The sequence below is a fragment of the Perissodus microlepis genome, chromosome 2 (genome assembly GCF_051167445.1).
Source record: "Perissodus microlepis isolate ML-2025 ecotype Zambia chromosome 2, ASM5116744v1, whole genome shotgun sequence".
In the NCBI taxonomy this organism is placed as follows: Eukaryota; Metazoa; Chordata; class Actinopteri; order Cichliformes; family Cichlidae; genus Perissodus; species Perissodus microlepis.
In genome coordinates, this window is record NC_140462.1 from 33,178,256 (window position 1) to 33,197,274 (window position 19,019).

The 19,019-nt window shown below is 43.1% G+C and overlaps 1 protein-coding gene across 1 annotated transcript; it reads left to right on the plus strand.

The window, feature by feature from the left end:
- The first annotated feature begins 2,566 nt into the window (after positions 1-2,566).
- On the plus strand, positions 2,567-18,376 carry atoh8 (atonal bHLH transcription factor 8). The gene is made up of 4 exons (XM_084908751.1): positions 2,567-4,418; positions 5,151-5,306; positions 7,600-7,791; positions 17,791-18,376. The coding sequence occupies exons 1-4, from the start codon at positions 3,789-3,791 to the stop codon at positions 17,815-17,817; spliced, it is 1,005 nt and encodes a 334-aa protein (XP_084764877.1). The 5' UTR covers positions 2,567-3,788; the 3' UTR covers positions 17,818-18,376.
- The last annotated feature ends 643 nt before the right edge of the window (positions 18,377-19,019 follow it).

Here is a 19,019-nt window from a genome sequence, read left to right on the forward strand (position 1 = left end):
CTAATGTCCACTCCTTGTGTTTCTTGACCCGAACAAATCTCTTCTGCTTGTTGCTTTTCCTTAGTCGTGGTTTCTCATGTTAGTGTTTTCACTATGCCTATTTCACATTTTCGTTGCCTGATTGCAACATCTGTACTGTTAATTGTAGGATGTAAAGAGATAAGAGTTCAGCTTACTCATGTGCCCACCCCTGCTCAGAGGCGTCCTAAGGGGGAGAAAAGTGATGAATCTAAGGTCCCATGACTGACAGGGGCTCTAGAAAAATAGTAGAGCAGTCAAATAGTCTTTTATTTATTTATTTACTTATTTTACAGAAAGTATTAACATGTCACCATCAACGTTTGCTTCACAAGGTACTTATAAACGTGTTTGTTTCATGGCATTAGTGTTGTTTTGTTTTTGCCAACAAAGACTGGTTTGGTTTCTTTCAGGTGCACGTGCTCCAAGGTGATGCTGAGAGCTGATGTTTCAAAAAAGAAAGACAGACAGATGGAAATTAAACTTATACCAAAGTCCACATGAGAGAAACTGCTTGACTTTCTTAATATTAGTTAGTTTACTTCAGTTCTAACAGAAAATAATGTGTTTCTGTTATTTTAGCCAACATGCACCTGCCTGCACCAATTACAAATGTGAAATGTAATACATATATGTATTAAATCACTTATGTGCCAACGTGCTTCCATGCTATAATTCAATTCAATTCAATTCAATTTTATTTATACAGCGCCAAATCACAACAAAAGGCACTTCATAGATACAGAGAAAAACCCAACAATCATATGACCCCCTATGAACAAGCACTTTGGCGACAGTGGGAAGGAAAAACTCCCTTTTAACAGGAAGAAACCTCCAGCAGAACCAGGCTCAGGGAGGGGCGGGGCCATCTGCTGTGATTGGTTGGGGTGAGAGAAGGAAGACAGGATAAAGACATGCTGTGGAAGAGAGACAGAGATTAATAACAGATATGATTCAGTGCAGAGAGGTCTATTAATACATAGTGAGTGAGAAAGGTGACTGGAAAGGAAAAACTCAATGCATCATGGGAATCCCCCGGCAGCCTACGTCTATTGCAGCATAACTAAGGGAGGATTCAGGGTCACCTGGTCCAGCCCTAACTATATGCTTTAGCAAAAAGGAAAGTTTGAAGCCTAATCTTAAAAGTAGAGATAGTGTCTGTCTCCTGAATCCAAACTGGAAGCTGGTTCCACAGAAGAGGGGCCTGAAAACTGAAGGCTCTGCCTCCCATTCTACTTTTAAATACTCTAGGAACAACAAGTAGACCTGCAGTGTGAGAGCGAAGTGCTCTAATAGGGTGATATGGTACTACAAGGTCATTAAGATAAGATGGGGCCTGATTATTTAAGACCTATACTGATCTAATCTCTGGCTTAGGCAGCTGTCCCACTCCCGTCCCCTCAGACCCACACTCCTGACACTGAACCAGCACCACTGATTTCTTAAGAAGTAAAATCTTTTGCCAAAAATGTGTCTAATTGCAGGAGGTTCCTTGGGAAATTGTCTTGGTCCTGCAGTCCTCTCTGGCGTCCTGTCACTGCTTGTTATTGTGTGTGTCTCTTTTCTCTGCACTCCTCCCTGCCTGGACAGTACTTCTCTCAGGTTCCTATGTACCTGCTGACAATCAACTCATCTGCTGCGCATCATCTTCATCTGATCGGTCGCCACTTAAGGTGGCGGCTGAGTCGGATTCCTGCTGTTCACCTTGGACCCTTGTTGAGTGATGAGTGTGTTCGTGAGGAGCGTCAGCATGGAGTTTGATCTGGGACGTGCGAGTGACCGGCTCTGTGAACAGAAGAGTTTGGTTCCCTTTCCCTGGATCCCCCGGCGCCCCCTTCCTCTCACTACTGTATATACAGAATCGGGGTTCTGTAAATAAACGCATGTTGAGTTTGAGTCCTGCCATTTGCCTTGACAGATTTTTTTCATGTATTTTGTAATAATAATTCATTATCATTATAACTCACATAAACAGAGCATTTTTGGAAAGGTGTCTATTATATTTTGCACTCTGCCTATGACAGATTGTTTTAGTTGGCTATACTTTGTTTGAAAAATTATTTAAGTAATATTTATCAATACTTAATGTTACAAAGCCATAAAAAGACTTTTTATAGATGACATTTCCAAAAAGTTAACATATTTTTTTGTATTTGGTACCAATCAATGTAAAAAAAAAAAATCTAATAATGTTATCATCATATACCCTTGCAAAAATATCTACTTACCTAAGTAGAATATTGATCCATTTCTACTTTTAGGGTTGTCATGGTTTGCGGTATCCACGGTTTTTTTCACGGCGCCCCTACCCCTCAATGCTGGCACCGAGCAAGCTACACAGGGGAAGATGAACTGTCTCATCTCAGTCACAGGTACTCTGAAATACCGTCTGCAGATTTGGTTTTACTGTAAGTTTTGCAGCGTCGTATGAGCACATGCGCCTCAGCTCGTGAGTCTCGTGCCAGCATATGGCACTGTTGATCTGTTTCGTCGCGGATGTCCTGCTACAACAGCGAAGTTGCGGTTAAAAAACAAAACGTCAACAAACCAATGTGCAAATCCTTCCTCGCGTGCGTGTGTGCGTGTGCACGCGCGCGGAGGGGAGGGGGGGCTCCAGCCAGTCAGACGCCAGCGACTGGAGCTGGAGGAGCGCGAGGTTGTATTCGCGTGCAGTGAAGCAGGAGGACGCTGAGGACCAGACCCGATGTGTGCGGTGACAACTGAGCGAGTCCAGGCAGTGAACTAGTTCTCAGTTTTTAACGCCGGGAGAGCAAATCACTGATCGACGCGACTGCCTACAGCGCACCGACTTTCAAACCTCAGCTCACCGGAGCTTTCCTTAAGAAGGGCCCAGAAGTTCGCCGGGGGATGGATCGATCCCGGGGGTATCACCGCAACTGCTGCTGACACTCCTTCAGGGAAGTTTGAGGTGTTTGGAAACTACCGTGTGACTCTGCGTCCGGTACCATGCTGACACTTACGCAGAGTATGTAAAGTTCTTCTTTAAATCCTGCAACTCTAACGAGAGTCTGCTCCCCCGGCTGCTTTGCAAAGTGTAAATAAGTGGTTTTGTAGCGCAGGAGTAGCGTGTGTGACTGCGTATGGAAGTGTGATTGTGCTCCTGAAGAGCTGCTACTTTCTTCATGTGCTGTTCTCATTTTTATGTCCAGCAGTTGCACTCCAGCGTATCTGTGCTCAGTGTGTGTATCAGTGTGGGTTATTCACGGTGCTGCTATGCAGACTGACTGGAGCCACGCTCAGACAGTTCCACTGTAACCCCAATTCTGAGGCGAAGGCCTGGACTGCATTCACAGAAAGAAACCTTTACTCTGCTCTGCACTTCTCCATCCAGAGGGACAACTTGTACTGAGCAGCAGATGTTACACAGCTTTATGTACTAACGTGGATTATTCAGGAGACTGCTATGAAGACAGAGTGGAGCCACAGAAAACCTGCTTGTAAAACTGAAGTAATGCACACGATTGTGCAGTTGTCCGTGCAATGAAATCGCATGTGTTGCACAGTTATAAGCTAATGGTGTATTCCTGAATGAAACACTGGGACCAAAAGTCTTTTTTGTGCAGTAGTGAAACACATTCTTCCAGGAGGAGAAGGCTCAGCTGATGCTCGCTCCTACACAGTGAAAGAACTGAAATGATTTACTGGACAACTTTTAAGATTTTGTAGTTAATGTACATTTCCAAATATCACCGTTTTTTGTGTTCAAATCCGATTTTACGTTATCTGTTTGTTACCCTAACTGTTGCAAAATGAAGAATCCCCTTCCTCTGAGTAATATGTGGAACAGACCTGATAACAAAGATCCACAGCAGGTCTCTGTGCCTAGCACTAACAAGAAGTTCAAGAGGAAGTCCCGCGAACCTAAAAGGTTTTTCAATGGCCCCGAGCCCGACAGGATGAACACCTACACGGTTGACGTGACTGATGCAGACTGGGTAGATGACGCCCATATGGAGTCGCATAATATCCACAAGCTGGCTCCACTCAAGAGACACCTGATGATGTCACAAGAGCCGATGGCCAGTACCACAGGCATTCTGTCAGGATTAAAAGAAGACATGGCTGCAGCTCAGAGTGGTGGTGCCATAGATATGAGAATTGGCAATAATGTGCCTGTTGTTGCTTCCAAAGTTTCCCAGGCGCCCACCTCCTCATTCTCTAACCCAGAGATCTCCCACTGGCCCACCTCCATCTCCCAGCCTCTGTCCAGCAGACTAAAACTGGGCCTTCAATCGATATTCCCTCCTTCAACATCAACCTGCAACTCAGCCAGTCACCAGGTGTTTTCCTTAGAGGCGCCTCCAGGCCAGTCTGCCGCCAGAGTCTCACAGTCCTCCGAGTGTCACGAACATATGGATCCACAGGTCCCTTCGCATAAGGTGAATATGTACTTTCACATATAATCGTGTATAAAAGAATGTACACCCTCTTTAAATTCAAAGGTTTTAATTGCCAGTAAATAATAAACAGTCCTCTGGTCTTTAGCTGGTTTAAAACTATTTAAATACAGCCACGTATTATTGATCTGACCACAAAATAAGCCAAAATACAGAAACAATGTGTGAACCACCAACTACAACCTTACCCAAGGACGTTTGGCATGTAGGCTGGACTGAATCACCAAAGTGTTGATCAGTAGATGACCTGCTCTACCTCCTGAGCTACAGCTGAAGTGAAATGCTGTGGTGGGACCTTGGGAGAGCTGTGCATAATGTTTGCAACCCTCAATGAACTGAAGCAAATTACCTCATTAATTGTCCAATCAACTGAAACTTGTTCATAAGAAATGTGGCCAATCAAGTCATTGACTAACTTCTCCACATCATGTTCTTAGGGTTAAATTGTCAGACTTAAAAGCCATTTATGATTTCACAAAAATTCTCACCTTTTATAGATTAAGAGGACTCCTGGAATAATTGAATATATATTTAATTGATTGATAAGTAATCAAATAAAAGGAAAAAACGTCTGCACGTCAGTGTTTTTAAGATAGTCCACAATCCAAAGGTTGCTACCAGAGTAAGTAGGAAATGCATCCTAGAGGGTAAGCTCAGTGATACAGTGGTAGTGTGCTAACTCCAGGCCTAACCCCATGGCCCGTGCTTCACCAGGAGTCTCTGAGGAAGCAGATTGGGTTGAGTCCTGATGGATCTGGGCATCTTCCAGAAGTCAAAGCCATCCAGCAGACCAGGAGGCTGCTAGCAAACGCCAGGGAGAGGACCCGTGTCCATACCATCAGTGCTGCATTCGAGGCTCTGAGGAAACAGGTCAGACTCACACTTTATAATGTCCCTCGATGTACAAATATGTGTTTTATGATGGCTGGTTGACAGCCAGGTTCATCTTCTGAGAGACACACATCATCTCCCTAAAAAGAAACATGAACAGAAGGTCCATGAACTCTGAAGGTGTCGCACCGACTCCTACGCTGAGAGGATGAAAACCTGGGTAGATGAGTGACTATCTGTCCACCATCCTAAAGTTTTCCTCAGCCTTTGTTTGCACTTTGTTTGTTTACATTGTAGATTCTCACTGAAGGCATCAACACATGTGGAATTATGCATTAAACCAAAAAGCTGTGAAATATCTGCAAACATGTTTTAGATTTCAGATTCTTCCTCATATCCGGCCTTTGCTTTGATTCCTGCTCACGCTCTGCATTCTCTCCATGAGCTTCACGAGGTCGTCGCCTGGAACAGTTTCCAACAGTCTGATGGGGTTCCCAGAGATGCTGAGTCAGTTTCATCATAGCTCTTGATGGGCTGTTGTTTCTCTTTACTTAGCTGATTGGTTCTTACCATAATATGAATTCTAACAGTCGTCAAACAGGCTGTCAGCTGTGCACCACCCTGACTGCTGCACAACACACCTGATGGTCCCAACTCCACAGGTGAACCCCGACAGGCTCACCTGTGAGGTGAATCCATGTCAGGTGGCTGTTTCATGAAGCTCACTGAGAGAAGACTAAGCACTGTGGACAAAGCGAAGCGCGGCTCAAATATAAGACATATTTAGACTTATTTATGATTTTTTTCTTTAGTTACATGATTCCATATATCCTGCTTCATATATTTGATGTCTTCAGTTTGTAAAGTAAAGCTTATCCGTGTATATCTCTGAATCTATTTCACAATACATTACAACATGTGATAGCAGTTGTTTCAGTGTAGCTGTGTAACGGGGTAAACACCTTAACTACACTACTTATCACTGTCCCTCTGGAGGCTCCACTCTCTGCATCGTGAGGTCATATATGGAGATTTATGAAGATCAAACTGATATTACTCACTTCCATTAATGGTGAAAAGGTTTGGAAGTTTGAAATCATGGTTTCCTTAAACTTCAAAGACTTAATCAAAATGTAGTTTTGTCTTTGGTACCACGTGATGAGCTAATACGTGATGTACTAACTAGGGCTGCCACGATTAGTCGACTAGTCACGATTACGTCGACTATCAAAATCGTCGACGACTGATTTAATAGTCGACGCGTCGTTTGAAGCTTTGTAAGATCACAAAAGATGCAGGAATAAGTAGTAGGATTTAAGAGTGTAATAACGGACTGAAACAGAAGATGGCAGCACTGCATGTACAAGGATGCCAGCTGCCGTTAAACCCCGAAGAAGAAGAAGCTGTGTCCCAGAATTCACAGCGCGGCTCAGCGCAGTTGTCAACAATGGCGGCAGCTAGTTAGTTTTAATGTTACTCTTATTATTCTTTCTGGGTCACAAAATAAACGTTTAACATATTTTCAGGCGAGAATGTAGCTGTGTAAACCTCAAATATCTGCTCAGTTTATCAAGACACCACATATTTTCAAAAGCGCTCCGACGTTTTCGGAGACGTCTGTTACTCACTAGCTCGATAGCTAGCCGGGGGCAAGGCTCACTAGAGCCGTGAGAACACCGGACTCCCGGCAAATCGTTTTCAAACCCACCGCTGTCTTTCACTACTCAGGTTAAACATATATAAGTCACTTAGATAACTTAACAATGTTATTGTTTGGCTTTTTTTAGTATTTTATTTGTTCCTGAGTAAATTGGTTTGGCTGAGACTAAAGTTATAGTTTTTACACAGCTGAATAAACGTCAAGCAGACAGCTGATTATCAGAAATGTGAGACGCTGGAGAATTTACTCCGGTGTCCTGTTATATTTTAGATAGCAAGGAGTTTATTAAACTTCACCGAAGCAATCTGCAAATTTCATTAAAATTCAATAAACTATCATCTTGTCTTTATTTTTAGTTAGCACATACCTTAAACACTTAAAGCTGTAAGCTAATGATAGTTATATAAGAGCAGATGCTGCTGGTGCAATAATCTGTATGTTTTACGTCTAATGGATGATGATCTGATTAGTCGACTAATCGCAAAAATAATCGGTGACTAGTCGACTATCAAAATAATCGTTTGTGGCAGCCCTAGTACTAACAATAGTAATAGAGTATAAGTCCATATGTTTCTCTTTGAAAACAGCACAACACTTTAGATAAACAAGAAGAGGCTAAAGGAGAATCATTTCCTTCTCTTTTCCTTCCTCCAACCACGGACCGTGCTCTAGGTGCCGTGTTACTCGTATGGGCAGAAGCTCTCCAAGCTGGCGATCCTACGTATAGCCTGCAATTACATCCTGTCTCTGGCTCAGCTCGCGGAGCTGGACTACAGTTCAGATCACAGCAGTGTGAGCTTCTCTCAGTGTGTTGAACAGTGCACACGGACCCTGCAGGCCGAAGGAAGGAGCAAGAAGAGGAAGGTGAGGTGGAACTCCTTTTCCATAAACATGCATTTACAGTTAACTTTTGTCACACACGTTCTTGAATGATTGGGCCCCATCATATGTTAAAGATACCACAGTACCACATTATCCCAGAACAGCACGTTGCAGGCTTAACTGTGCTTCCTGTAGTTTCCAAAAGTTCGTGAACGTTTTGGAACAACTGTCATAAACTCACATTTTATTCACAGTACAACACAGAAAGCACGTGAAACGGGAGAAAATGTGCCAGTTCAAGAAAAGTGTTTGATGGCAGCAACGTTTCTCAGAGAACGTTTGGAGATGTTGTTGAAGAGTGTTTGATTGCTGATATGCGACAGGAGCAGGACGTACACTCAAATGTTTTCTCTCAGCTTACTGTAGAGAAGCATTGAAAAAGATACAGGTTTTAGATAAGGTCTAAAACCTGTATCTGCCTTTCAGCTTCGATGGTGCTTTTCCATCAAAGTGTCATAGATGAAGACTTTTAAACGAGGGCTGGGTGCAGAACAGTTTTAATGAGCTGTGGTCAAACGATGACAGCGGCCTTTCTGCATCATGTTCTCATGTCGCTCGTTTGCATGAGCACAGAGACGTCCATGACAGAACGATGTCTACACCTGAGGATCATCCAGGACTGACTCTCAGCCTTATGTAACTTACCTGTTGCCAGTTAATCTGGTTAGCTGCTAAATGTTCCTCCAGCTGTTTCTTTGTCGCACCACTTACTTTGTTCCTCCCGTTGCAGCTTTTGCACTGGTTCTTAGCATCTTTCTGCTCTGCCTGAGCACTCAAGTGACTTTGTATAATGTGCCTCATTCACCTACTCAAGCTAGCACTTTTTCCTAAGTGCTTTCTGTCTAACATTTACCCACATTTGTACTCTGATAGATGCATCACAGCCACTGGGGTTAGTATTCTGCTCCAGGATATTTGGCATGCACACTGGAGCAGCAAGCTTCCAATTAGATGACACAGTCTACCTCCTGAGCTCCTGCCACCCCTTCTAAAACATGCTGCTTCCATCAAAGTGAGCTCATTTTTTAGGAAATAGTAAAATGTCTCAATCAAACAGTTTATTTAACAGTTTTCTGTAAAATATGGGGTCACGAGATTTGCAAACCATCGCATTCTGTTCTTATATATGTTTGAGACAGCATCCCAACATTTAGAGAATCAGGTTGGTAGAACTGTAGCTGTCAGGCTGCTGTGGACAGAGCCACCAGTGTGGACTCAGGAGACGACACCCACTCTGCTGACTGGCTAATGACTTTCCTTAGTGATAAAGCCAATAGTTAGCAGTATAACTAATCATTCATGTGTTATGCTGCTATAGGCTTAGGCTGCAGAGACTCTTCCAACGATTCTTTTCACCTGTTGTTACTCCTCAGGTGTTTTTACATCAGGCCTCCGTCCTCAGTTCTGTCTCCCAGTTTGTGTTTTGCATTCTCCATGGGGTCCAATATTTTTTACATTTCTTTATTCAGTTCTTCTTTCTTTGTGTTTTTTATACTTAAATTGCTTTTGTTTGGTTTGTGGTGGTCCGTGAGCAGACACAGTGTAAGAGGATTTTAGGGGATTTAATAAAAGTACTGCATGAACTGTTTAAGGCTGCCAGACAGAACCAGCAGGCTACAGATGTTTGTTTCAATACAAACACATAAAATACACATAAGCTTTTTAAGTGATATTTTTAAGACATCACATGTATGATGCTGAGAAACTAAATGGTAAATGGCCTGTATTTGTATAGCGCTTTACTTAGTACCTAAGGACCCCAAAGCGCTTTACACCACATCCACCCATTCACACACTGGTGATGGCAGCTACAGTGTAGCCACAGCCACCCTGGGGCGCACTGACAGAGGCGAGGCTGCCGGACACTGGCGCCACCGGGCCCTCTGACCACCACCAGTAGGCAACGGGTGAAGTGTCTTGCCCAAGGACACAACGACCGAGACTGTCGGAGCCGGGGCTCGAACCGGCAACCTTCTGATTACAAGGTGAACTGCCAGCTCTTGAGCCGTTATTATCAGGAAGTCCTCAAAACTCCCTGAAACTAAAAGGTCTTAAATAATCAGGCCCCATCTTATCTTAATGACCTTGTAGTACCATATCACCCTATTAGAGCACTTCGCTCTCACACTGCAGGCCTACTTGTTGTTCCTAGAGTATTTAAAAGTAGAATGGGAGGCAGAGCCTTCAGTTTTCAGGCCCCTCTTCTGTGGAACCAGCTTCCAGTTTGGATTCAGGAGACAGACACTATCTCTACTTTTAAGATTAGGCTTCAAACTTTCCTTTTTGCTAAAGCATATAGTTAGGGCTGGACCAGGCTGCTGGGGGCTTCCCAGAATGGGAACACACTCAGCGGATTTTCAGATCATCCACTGAGTGTTTGTTCCTCACCGTGTGTATACACCACTCTTCATTTAATTATTGGTTATTATTAACCTCTGTCTCTCTTCCACAGCATGTCTTTATCCTGTCTTCCTTCTCTCACCCCAACCAATCACAGCAGATGGCCCCGCCCCTCCCTGAGCCTGGTTCTGCCGGAGGTTTCTTCCTGTTAAAAGGGAGTTTTTCCTTCCCACTGTCGCCAAAGTGCTGCTCATAGGGGGTCATATGATTGTTGGGGTTTCCTTTGTATTAGTGTAGGGTCTACCTTACAGTGTAAAGCGCCTTGAGGCGACTGTTGTTGTGATTTGGCGCTGTGTAATTACATTTGAATTGAATTTCTCAAATTGAAGATAAAAGTCTGAACTTCCATGACATCATTGTTTGATCCAGGTTTGACTGTGTTGGTGCACAGGGGACTTTAGTAGATGGTGTAAAATCTATATTGCTGTGTATTCCTCCCCCTACTCCCAGCCGGTCGTGCCAGATGACTCCGCCTCCATCAGCCTGTTTCTTCCTGTTAAAAGGGAGGAAACCGCTGCTCATAGGGGGTCATCTGAGTTTGGGCATTTTCTCTGTTTTCTGTTATTTATTATTAGGTTCCAATATAAAGTGCCTCGAGGTAACTGTTGATGTGCTATATAAATAAAACCAAATTGGAAAAATGTATAAAAAGTGAAGTAATCTTAGTCCTCATATAGTCCTGTGATTGGAGGAGTACAGTGGTTGATCTGGTTGTGACATTGAGTGCTCAGACATAATTAGCAAGAGAATAAAAAGTTTGAAACACAGAAATATTTTAGAAGTAACTTAAAGCTACTTTGGCTGCTTCCTTTTCACAAGGGTTTGATTTGTCAGTGTTTTCACACCCTTGCTGAAACAAATCCAGAGGGCTGCTGTGTATTTATACAGTCAGGCCATAAGTGTTTGGACTTGGTCATTTTGCTTCTGTAGACCAACACAACTAAGTTTAAATCAAACAATCAAAATGTGTAGAAAGTTCAGAATTTCACCTTTAATTCAAGACATTTAACAAAAGCATTGCATACTTTGTCTATTTTATATGCAGATATATTGAACCTTTGAACATATCTGATGAAGTATCAAAGAAAAAGTAGGACAAAGATGGCGTCAAACTATCGAGCAACTGAAATCTGCCCGTCAAATATCTGCTTTCAAACGTTCTCCTTAGTTCTCCAGAGTTAAAGGAAGAGCTGATGCTGAAACGTGCTGAACGTATCAATTCAAAAACTTTAACCCTTTAAAATAAATGTGAACTTTGTGTTTTGTATGAAAGGTGTTGCACTTTTTATTTACATGTTGCGTAGCGTTACACATTTGAGTTGCAGGAGAAAGATTTTTGTTGAACCACAGAGTCGGTGGACTCTTACTTCTGCACTTCACACTAATCTGGTCACGTTGCTCTTTTAGATGTAAACGAGTTTAGAGCTTTTTCCCTGCTGGCTAGCTTTTTTGTGCTTTGTGTGTGTGTGTGTGTGTGTGTGTGTGTGTGTGTGTGTGTGTGTGTGTGTGTGTGTGTGTCTACATGTGCGTGTTCTGTAAACCCCAGACACCAGATGTTTAGAGTGAAGGGGAAGTAAAGCTGGCGCCATAAAGGGCAGAGGGCAGTGAGAAGGCACGCGAACTGAAACCACACACACACACACACACACACACACACACACACACACACACACACACACACACACACACTTGGCACATTCCCCAGCAGTCTCTCTAACACATTCCCGTGCTCTGCCTCTCCGGGCCATCTGCTCCAACATACTTTGAAACAAGGAGGGGAAAAAACACAGTCATCATCAGCTTGTCAGACAGCAGCAGCTGTTGGAAAGACAGGGTAGGGGGTAGTGGTGTGTGTGTGTGTGTGCGCTTTTCTCAGAGCCTCTGAGTCTGTATACACGTTTAGCAGGAAAAAAACCTTTTTGTTTCATTGGCTCTAAGGTCACACATACTCAGGACAAAGAAGACTGAACAAAAACAGGTTTTAACTGCCGCTGTGCCGTTTCATATCTTAAAAATATCAAATAAAAAGCTTTGTTTGTATGCAACAAAGAGCCTGCAGGTTCTGTTCATGCTATACTTTTGTTAAATCTCTTGAGTTAAAGCTGAAACTCTTCAGTCACATGCACACGTAAATATGTCATGTCAGCAGTCATGTCAATACTAAATATAAATTAAAGTTACATTAATCAGGCAGTGGCAGCATCAGTGTGGAGGGCACAGCAGCTGTTTTGCTTCCATCCTGTAACTCTCACACTAACCAGCACAACTAACACCAGGTTAGAGTCCGATATTATTCCGATATATCGGCTCTTATTTTCTTCTTTTAAATGCAGGAAATATAAACAGATTTCTCTAACGCTTGTCAGGGAAATGTTGTGGCTGTTGGTGGAGGGTGACAGCCATAACGCGGTCGAAGAGTTTCAACATTCGTTGACCCTCTTGTCTGTTCTTTACTCATAAACTGTCAGAAGACTCGGGATGGGGACGTGGAGCTCTGCTCACAGGGGGACGCTGCTGACCTCCGCTGAGGATGGAGTCGGGCAGTGAAAGGAACATTTTGAGCCTGGAGATGAGGGGCATGACTGTGACTGTGGGTGAGGTCCCTGCTTGGCGGCAGGGGCCCTGGAGTGGATAATTTACCTTAAGGCCCTGGATGTTGTGTGGCTGACTTGGATAGGAGGAACTATGCATCCTGGTCGCAGAGCACTGGACCAGCTCTTTATCCTTTCGAGGTTATCGGATGAGGTTGTCCAACCAGTCTACGTGTATTTTGTGGACCTAGGAGGAGGCATTTGACCACGTCCGTTGGGGGATCCAATGAGGAGTGCTTTGGAAGTATGGGGTGTTTGGCCTGTTATTAAGGGCCATTCAACTGCTGAACAACTGCAGTCCTGAGGTTGGTTTGCAGGAAGGGCCTCGTCACCTTTGCCCAAGCAAACTGTGGGTCGCTGTGATGAGGCTACAGTGGTATGACAACCGGGACAGACTGAGCGTCTCGGCCTCAGTACCGAGCAGTAGCACCCAGTGGGGAAGCGTGGGGGGAAAGGGTCCGGGAGTCACCACCAACCCCCCAACCAAGTGCTGGGCCCGGTGGCAGCCCTCCAATGGTAGGCCATTTTGCGGGTCACTCATCATACAGGACAGACCTAATAAACTGGAAACCATCAAGCAACCGCTTCCAATGGTGAAGCCTCTGCACCTGCACCATGCTGTATCTGTATCCATATATGAAAAGCAGAGAGCACAAAACATTACACATTCGCTGAAGAGGCCACTTTGTACTACTGTGGCTGAGACTGGTTATATACACACTACCATTGTGGGTGATACTGGTTATACACACTACCATTAATCTTACCATTAACCTTCTCAGGTGTGTTTAATTTGGCTGCATCACTTTGTTTCTGTTGCTGTGAGAATGTTTATCACAGCTTCATAAAATCACTATTAATAATTCTAATTACAAGGTTGTTATTTACTTTCTAACAAATAGTTTTGAGGAGACAGAAGTAAAATTAACAATATTTTCTCATTATATCAGTATTTATAAATATCAATAAGGGCATTTCTGGTATTTAATAATGCTCTCAAGTGTCAGCTTAGCGGTAAACGGACTGATGCAAAGATGAATAAAGGACCGTGAGACAATCAGCACTTTTAGCTGTCGAGCTAAGTTTTGCTGCTTAAACATTATTATTGTCGTTACCAGTAAAAGCTGTGAGCAACAATGACACGGCGCTCACCTCGGTGACATTCCTGTGACCAGTAGGTGGCGATATATAGAATACCCAGGAACCAACAGTGAAGGTTTCATGTAGATCACATGATGTTTCTGACCTAATGCTGATTTCCTGTTGTTACTTGGTGGCACTATGAGGGCGGCCTGATATTTACCAGACTCTCAGTAAGCATCAGATTTTATAGTGGTTGCTATATGCATGCGGCTTTTTGTTATAGCTGCATATCAGCCAACTCAGTGGACGCCAGTCCTTCATCTCTGCATACTATTGGCCACTCATGGGTAGTTTGTTTTACTGAAAACCAAGATGGTGGACAGAAAGTCATAAATGCTGAAGGTCTGTGGAATATCTCATAAATCCTCCTAAAGCAGGAGATCCTTGCTGGGAGAAACAATCTGTGTCAGTGTTGAATCTAGCTTCTATAATACACAACAAAACACAGTGATTATATGTTTGTGTGTTTCTGGTGTGAAAAAAAGTTCTGTATAGTGGATGTTTATCACCTACTGTTGATTGCATGTTGCCACTGGGTGGTACTATTAATGTGACATGATACTGGCACGTGGATGTACACTGTCCAGCCTGTCTCACATTTGACATACTTGGTGAAAGTGTAAACATGAGGACATCAGAGATGTGAGGGCATGAAACCTGTAACAGGGATAGATGCATCAAAACATGTCAAAGTATTGGCTAATTAAAATATTAACGAAACATCCAGGACTCCTGCAAGTTTCCATATTTAATCATATTCACAAAAATATAACCAGGGACCTTTAATGGCACCCTGGTCACTTTCCATGTAAACCTCACGACAGCGAGGTCACCGGGTCAGACTTTGGAGGTCTGCAAGTGGGTTCAAGTAATTCTTAGGAAAAAAAACAAGTTATTAAAAACCAGCAGTAAAGAAATCAAACCATTGGAGAGCATTAAAACCATGAGGTATTTATGACAGCAGGCAAGGAATATACATTATATAAGAGGTCACAAAGTAACAATGAGGCGGTGAAGTTGTCGTTTCTAAATTGGATGCAAGGATTATTTGTTACATCTCGAGCATCACCAGGCTGTGCAAATAAATGTGCATATTCCTGGTAAATTCCTGTATAACAGGAAAATAGTATTTTGTATTCATATTGCCACTGTTAAGTGTTTACGTAAAACATATTACTGAATCATCACGGCTGTCTTTGGTCTGAATCCCACTTACACAAATCAAGGTGGGATTTCCTCGAGGTCCCAACATCCCTCATCCACGTTCAAACAGTGCTATGCAGCAAATAAGTGAGGTACGAGTACAAGTTGGTATGTTGGTGGCTGTAGCTCAGGTGGTAGAGCAGGTCAGCTACTGACTGGAAGGTTATGGGTTTGATCCAGGCTCCCGTCCATCCATCTTCTTCCGCTTATCCGGGGCTGGGTCGTGGGGGCAGCAGCCCAAGCAGAGAAGCCCAGACTTCCCTCTCCCCAGCCACCTCCTCCAGCTTATCCGGGGGAACACCAAGGCGTTCCCAGGCCAGCCGAGAGATATGGGCCCTGGGGCCTCCTCCTGGTGGGACATGCCCGGAACACCTCACCCAGGAGGCATCCTTGTCAGATCCCTGAACCACCTCAACTGGTTTGGGCTCCCACTAATCTGCATGCCAAATACAGGGAGTGCAGAATTATTAGGCAAGTTGTATTTTTGAGGAATAATTTTATTATTGAACAACAACCATGTTCTCAATGAACCCAAAAAACTCATTAATATCAAAGCTGAATGTTTCTGGAAGTAGTTTTTAGTTTGTTTTTAGTTTTAGCTATTTTAGGGGGATATCTGTGTGTGCAGGTGACTATTACTGTGCATAATTATTAGGCAACTTAACAAAAAACAAATATATACCCATTTCAATTATTTATTTTTACCAGTGAAACCAATATAACATCTCCACATTCACAAATATACATTTCTGACATTCAAAAACAAAACAAAAACAAATCAGCGACCAATATAGCCACCTTTCTTTGCAAGGACACTCAAAAGCCTGCCATCCATGGATTCTGTCAGTGTTTTGATCTGTTCACCATCAACATTGCGTGCAGCAGCAACCACAGCCTCCCAGACACTGTTCAGAGAGGTGTACTGTTTTCCCTCCTTGTAAATCTCACATTTGATGATGGACCACAGGTTCTCAATGGGGTTCAGATCAGGTGAACAAGGAGGCCATGTCATTAGTTTTTCTTCTTTTATACCCTTTCTTGCCAGCCACGCTGTGGAGTACTTGGACGCGTGTGATGGAGCATTGTCCTGCATGAAAATCATGTTTTTCTTGAAGGATGCAGACTTCTTCCTGTACCACTGCTTGAAGAAGGTGTCTTCCAGAAACTGGCAGTAGGACTGGGAGTTGAGCTTGACTCCATCCTCAACCCCAAAAGGCCCCACAAGCTCATCTTTGATGATACCAGCCCAAACCAGTACTCCACCTCCACCTTGCTGGCGTCTGAGTCGGACTGGAGCTCTCTGCCCTTTACCAATCCAGCCACGGGCCCATCCATCTGGCCCATCAAGACTCACTCTCATTTCACCAGTCCATAAAACCTTAGAAAAACCAGTCTTGAGATATTTCTTGGCCCAGTCTTGACGTTTCAGCTTGTGTGTCTTGTTCAGTGGTGGTCGTCTTTCAGCCTTTCTTACCTTGGCCATGTCTCTGAGTATTGCACACCTTGTGCTTTTGGGCACTCCAGTGATGTTGCAGCTCTGAAATATGGCCAAACTGGTGGCAAGTGGCATCTTGGCAGCTGCACGCTTGACTTTTCTCAGTTCATGGGCAGTTATTTTGCGCCTTGGTTTTTCCACACGCTTCTTGCGACCCTGTTGACTATTTTGAATGAAACGCTTGATTGTTCGATGATCACGCTTCAGAAGCTTTGCAATTTTGAGACTGCTGCATCCCTCTGCAAGATATCTCACTATTTTTGACTTTTCTGAGCCTGTCAAGTCCTTCTTTTGACCCATTTTGCCAAAGGAAAGGACGTTGCCTAATAATTATGCACACCTGATATAGGGTGTTGATGTCATTAGACCACACCCCTTCTCATTACAGAGATGCACATCACCTAATATGCTTAATTGGTAGTAGGCTTTCGAGCCTATACAGCTTGGAGTAAGACAACATGCATGAAGAGGATGATGTGGACAAAATACTCCTTTGCCTAATAATTCTGCACTCCCTGTATGCTTGGGCAAGATACTACCCCCCAGTTGCTCTCCGATGCATCCATCGTGAATGTTAGCTAAACAGCACTGAAAGAAGAAAGTGCCGGTGTGATTGGGTGAATGTGGCGTGTTGTATAGAGCGCGTCGAGTCCTCCAGGAGAGCAGAAAAGTGCAGAGCCATCAGTCCCGTTACCATGTAAATACTAATACATTTAAATTATCCTGTGACAGTTTAGTTAAACAATGATTCTCTGCAACTTTTCACTCTGAGTACCAGAAGAAGGTCATTTTGTTGCTACATGAAAAATAATAACACTGCCCAGCTGATGGCAGATGGCCCCGCCCCTCCCTGAGCCTGGTTCTGCCGGAGGCTTCTTCCATAGGGGGTCGTATGATTGTTGAGTTTTCCTCTGCATGTATTATTGTAGGGTCTACCTTACAGTACAGAGGTGACCGTTGTTATGAGTTGGCGCCGTATAAATAATATCAGATTGAAGATCATCTTCTCGTCTTATCTTCCATTCACAATCACTTTTTGTCCTGCATTGGTTTAAATCTAAATGAACGCTTTCCTCATCACATGCTTCCTCATGCAGCACACACAATAAATGCATTCCTTTATTAACTGAAATGATTTTATTTTGGCAGGCTGGAAGAATGCCCGAGGATGTTTGATGTTTTGAGACTACTGCTACCAGAATCACCTCTTCTCACTGCATGATCACACAGCCAGCCTCAGGCCACACTCTACTGTTGCACTGTGTAGAACGAAAAAAGCATGAAACAGTAGCATTTACTGTAAAAACAAAGAGGCTCATGTCATTCAGATTCACTTTAGATTTCCTGAGAAATAGCTGATAATGTTTCCTGGTGGACAGAAGGATGATCAGGATGACAACTAAGAATTAATAATAGATAGTAGTGTTTACAAATATGTGAACAATGATCATTCTAACTTTGCTTAATTTACCCGACATGGCAGTTACCTAAATATTTAACCAATAATATGACAATGTTTACATAAATCTAGGTTTTTTTGCTACTCTCTGTTCTGTATATCAATTTAAGCAACATTACTAAAATCTTGATTTCTTGTATGAATTCAACATTAAATGTGAACGATGCTAAAACTAAGGTACAAATCCTAAGGTGAGAGAAAGTATGAATGAATGGCCATACAGATTTGGAATTAAAATAAATACCTTCAATAAATAAATGATATATTCCAACCCCACTGAAGTGTTCTTACATTCATTTTTCTGTCCCATATTTACGGAGCCCCGCAGGGGACATGGGAGAAAAAAGAATTAAGACGGACTTTTGCGAGATCTCGCAAAACTAACTTGGGATCTCGCAAAAGTTTCATACATCTCCGAAAAACGTCGGAGCACTTTTGCAAATATGTAATGTCTTGTAAACCGAGCAGATATCTGACGTTTACACAACTACATTAATGCCTCAAAATATCTTAAAAGTGTATTTTGTGACCCAGAAAGAGTAATATTACAACTAAGTAGCTGCCGCCATTGTTGGAATTCAACTTTTCCAGAGTTAGTTTTGCGAGATTTTGCAAAACTAACTCGAGATCTCGCAAAAGTCCGTCTTAATTTTTTTCCTCCCATGTCCCCTGCGGGGCTCCGTACATATTCTGTCACAGCTCCTCCTCTTTGGTTTTTATCTGTAGTGTTGGCAGCCGGTGCTATCCTAAAGAACCACTTCAGTTTATATGGTGAATAAGAGTGATACAGCACTTAACACGAGAAAGGTTTAAGAACAAATTCAAGAATACACCAGCCCACTGTGAACGTCTTCTGTGTCCCACACAAACCTTATAAAACACGACGCTGACATCTGAGTCAATCGTTTAGTTTTCATGG

Excerpts from the sequence above, each read along its gene's own strand:
- atoh8 (XM_084908751.1), top strand. The coding sequence starts at position 3,789 with ATGAAGAATCCCCTTCCTCTGAGTAATATGTGGAACAGACCTGATAAC. Across the intron at positions 5,307-7,599 it reads TCGAGGCTCTGAGGAAACAG|GTGCCGTGTTACTCGTATGG; the intron begins GTCAGACTCACA and ends ACCGTGCTCTAG. Across the intron at positions 7,792-17,790 it reads GAAGGAGCAAGAAGAGGAAG|GCTGGAAGAATGCCCGAGGA; the intron begins GTGAGGTGGAAC and ends TTATTTTGGCAG.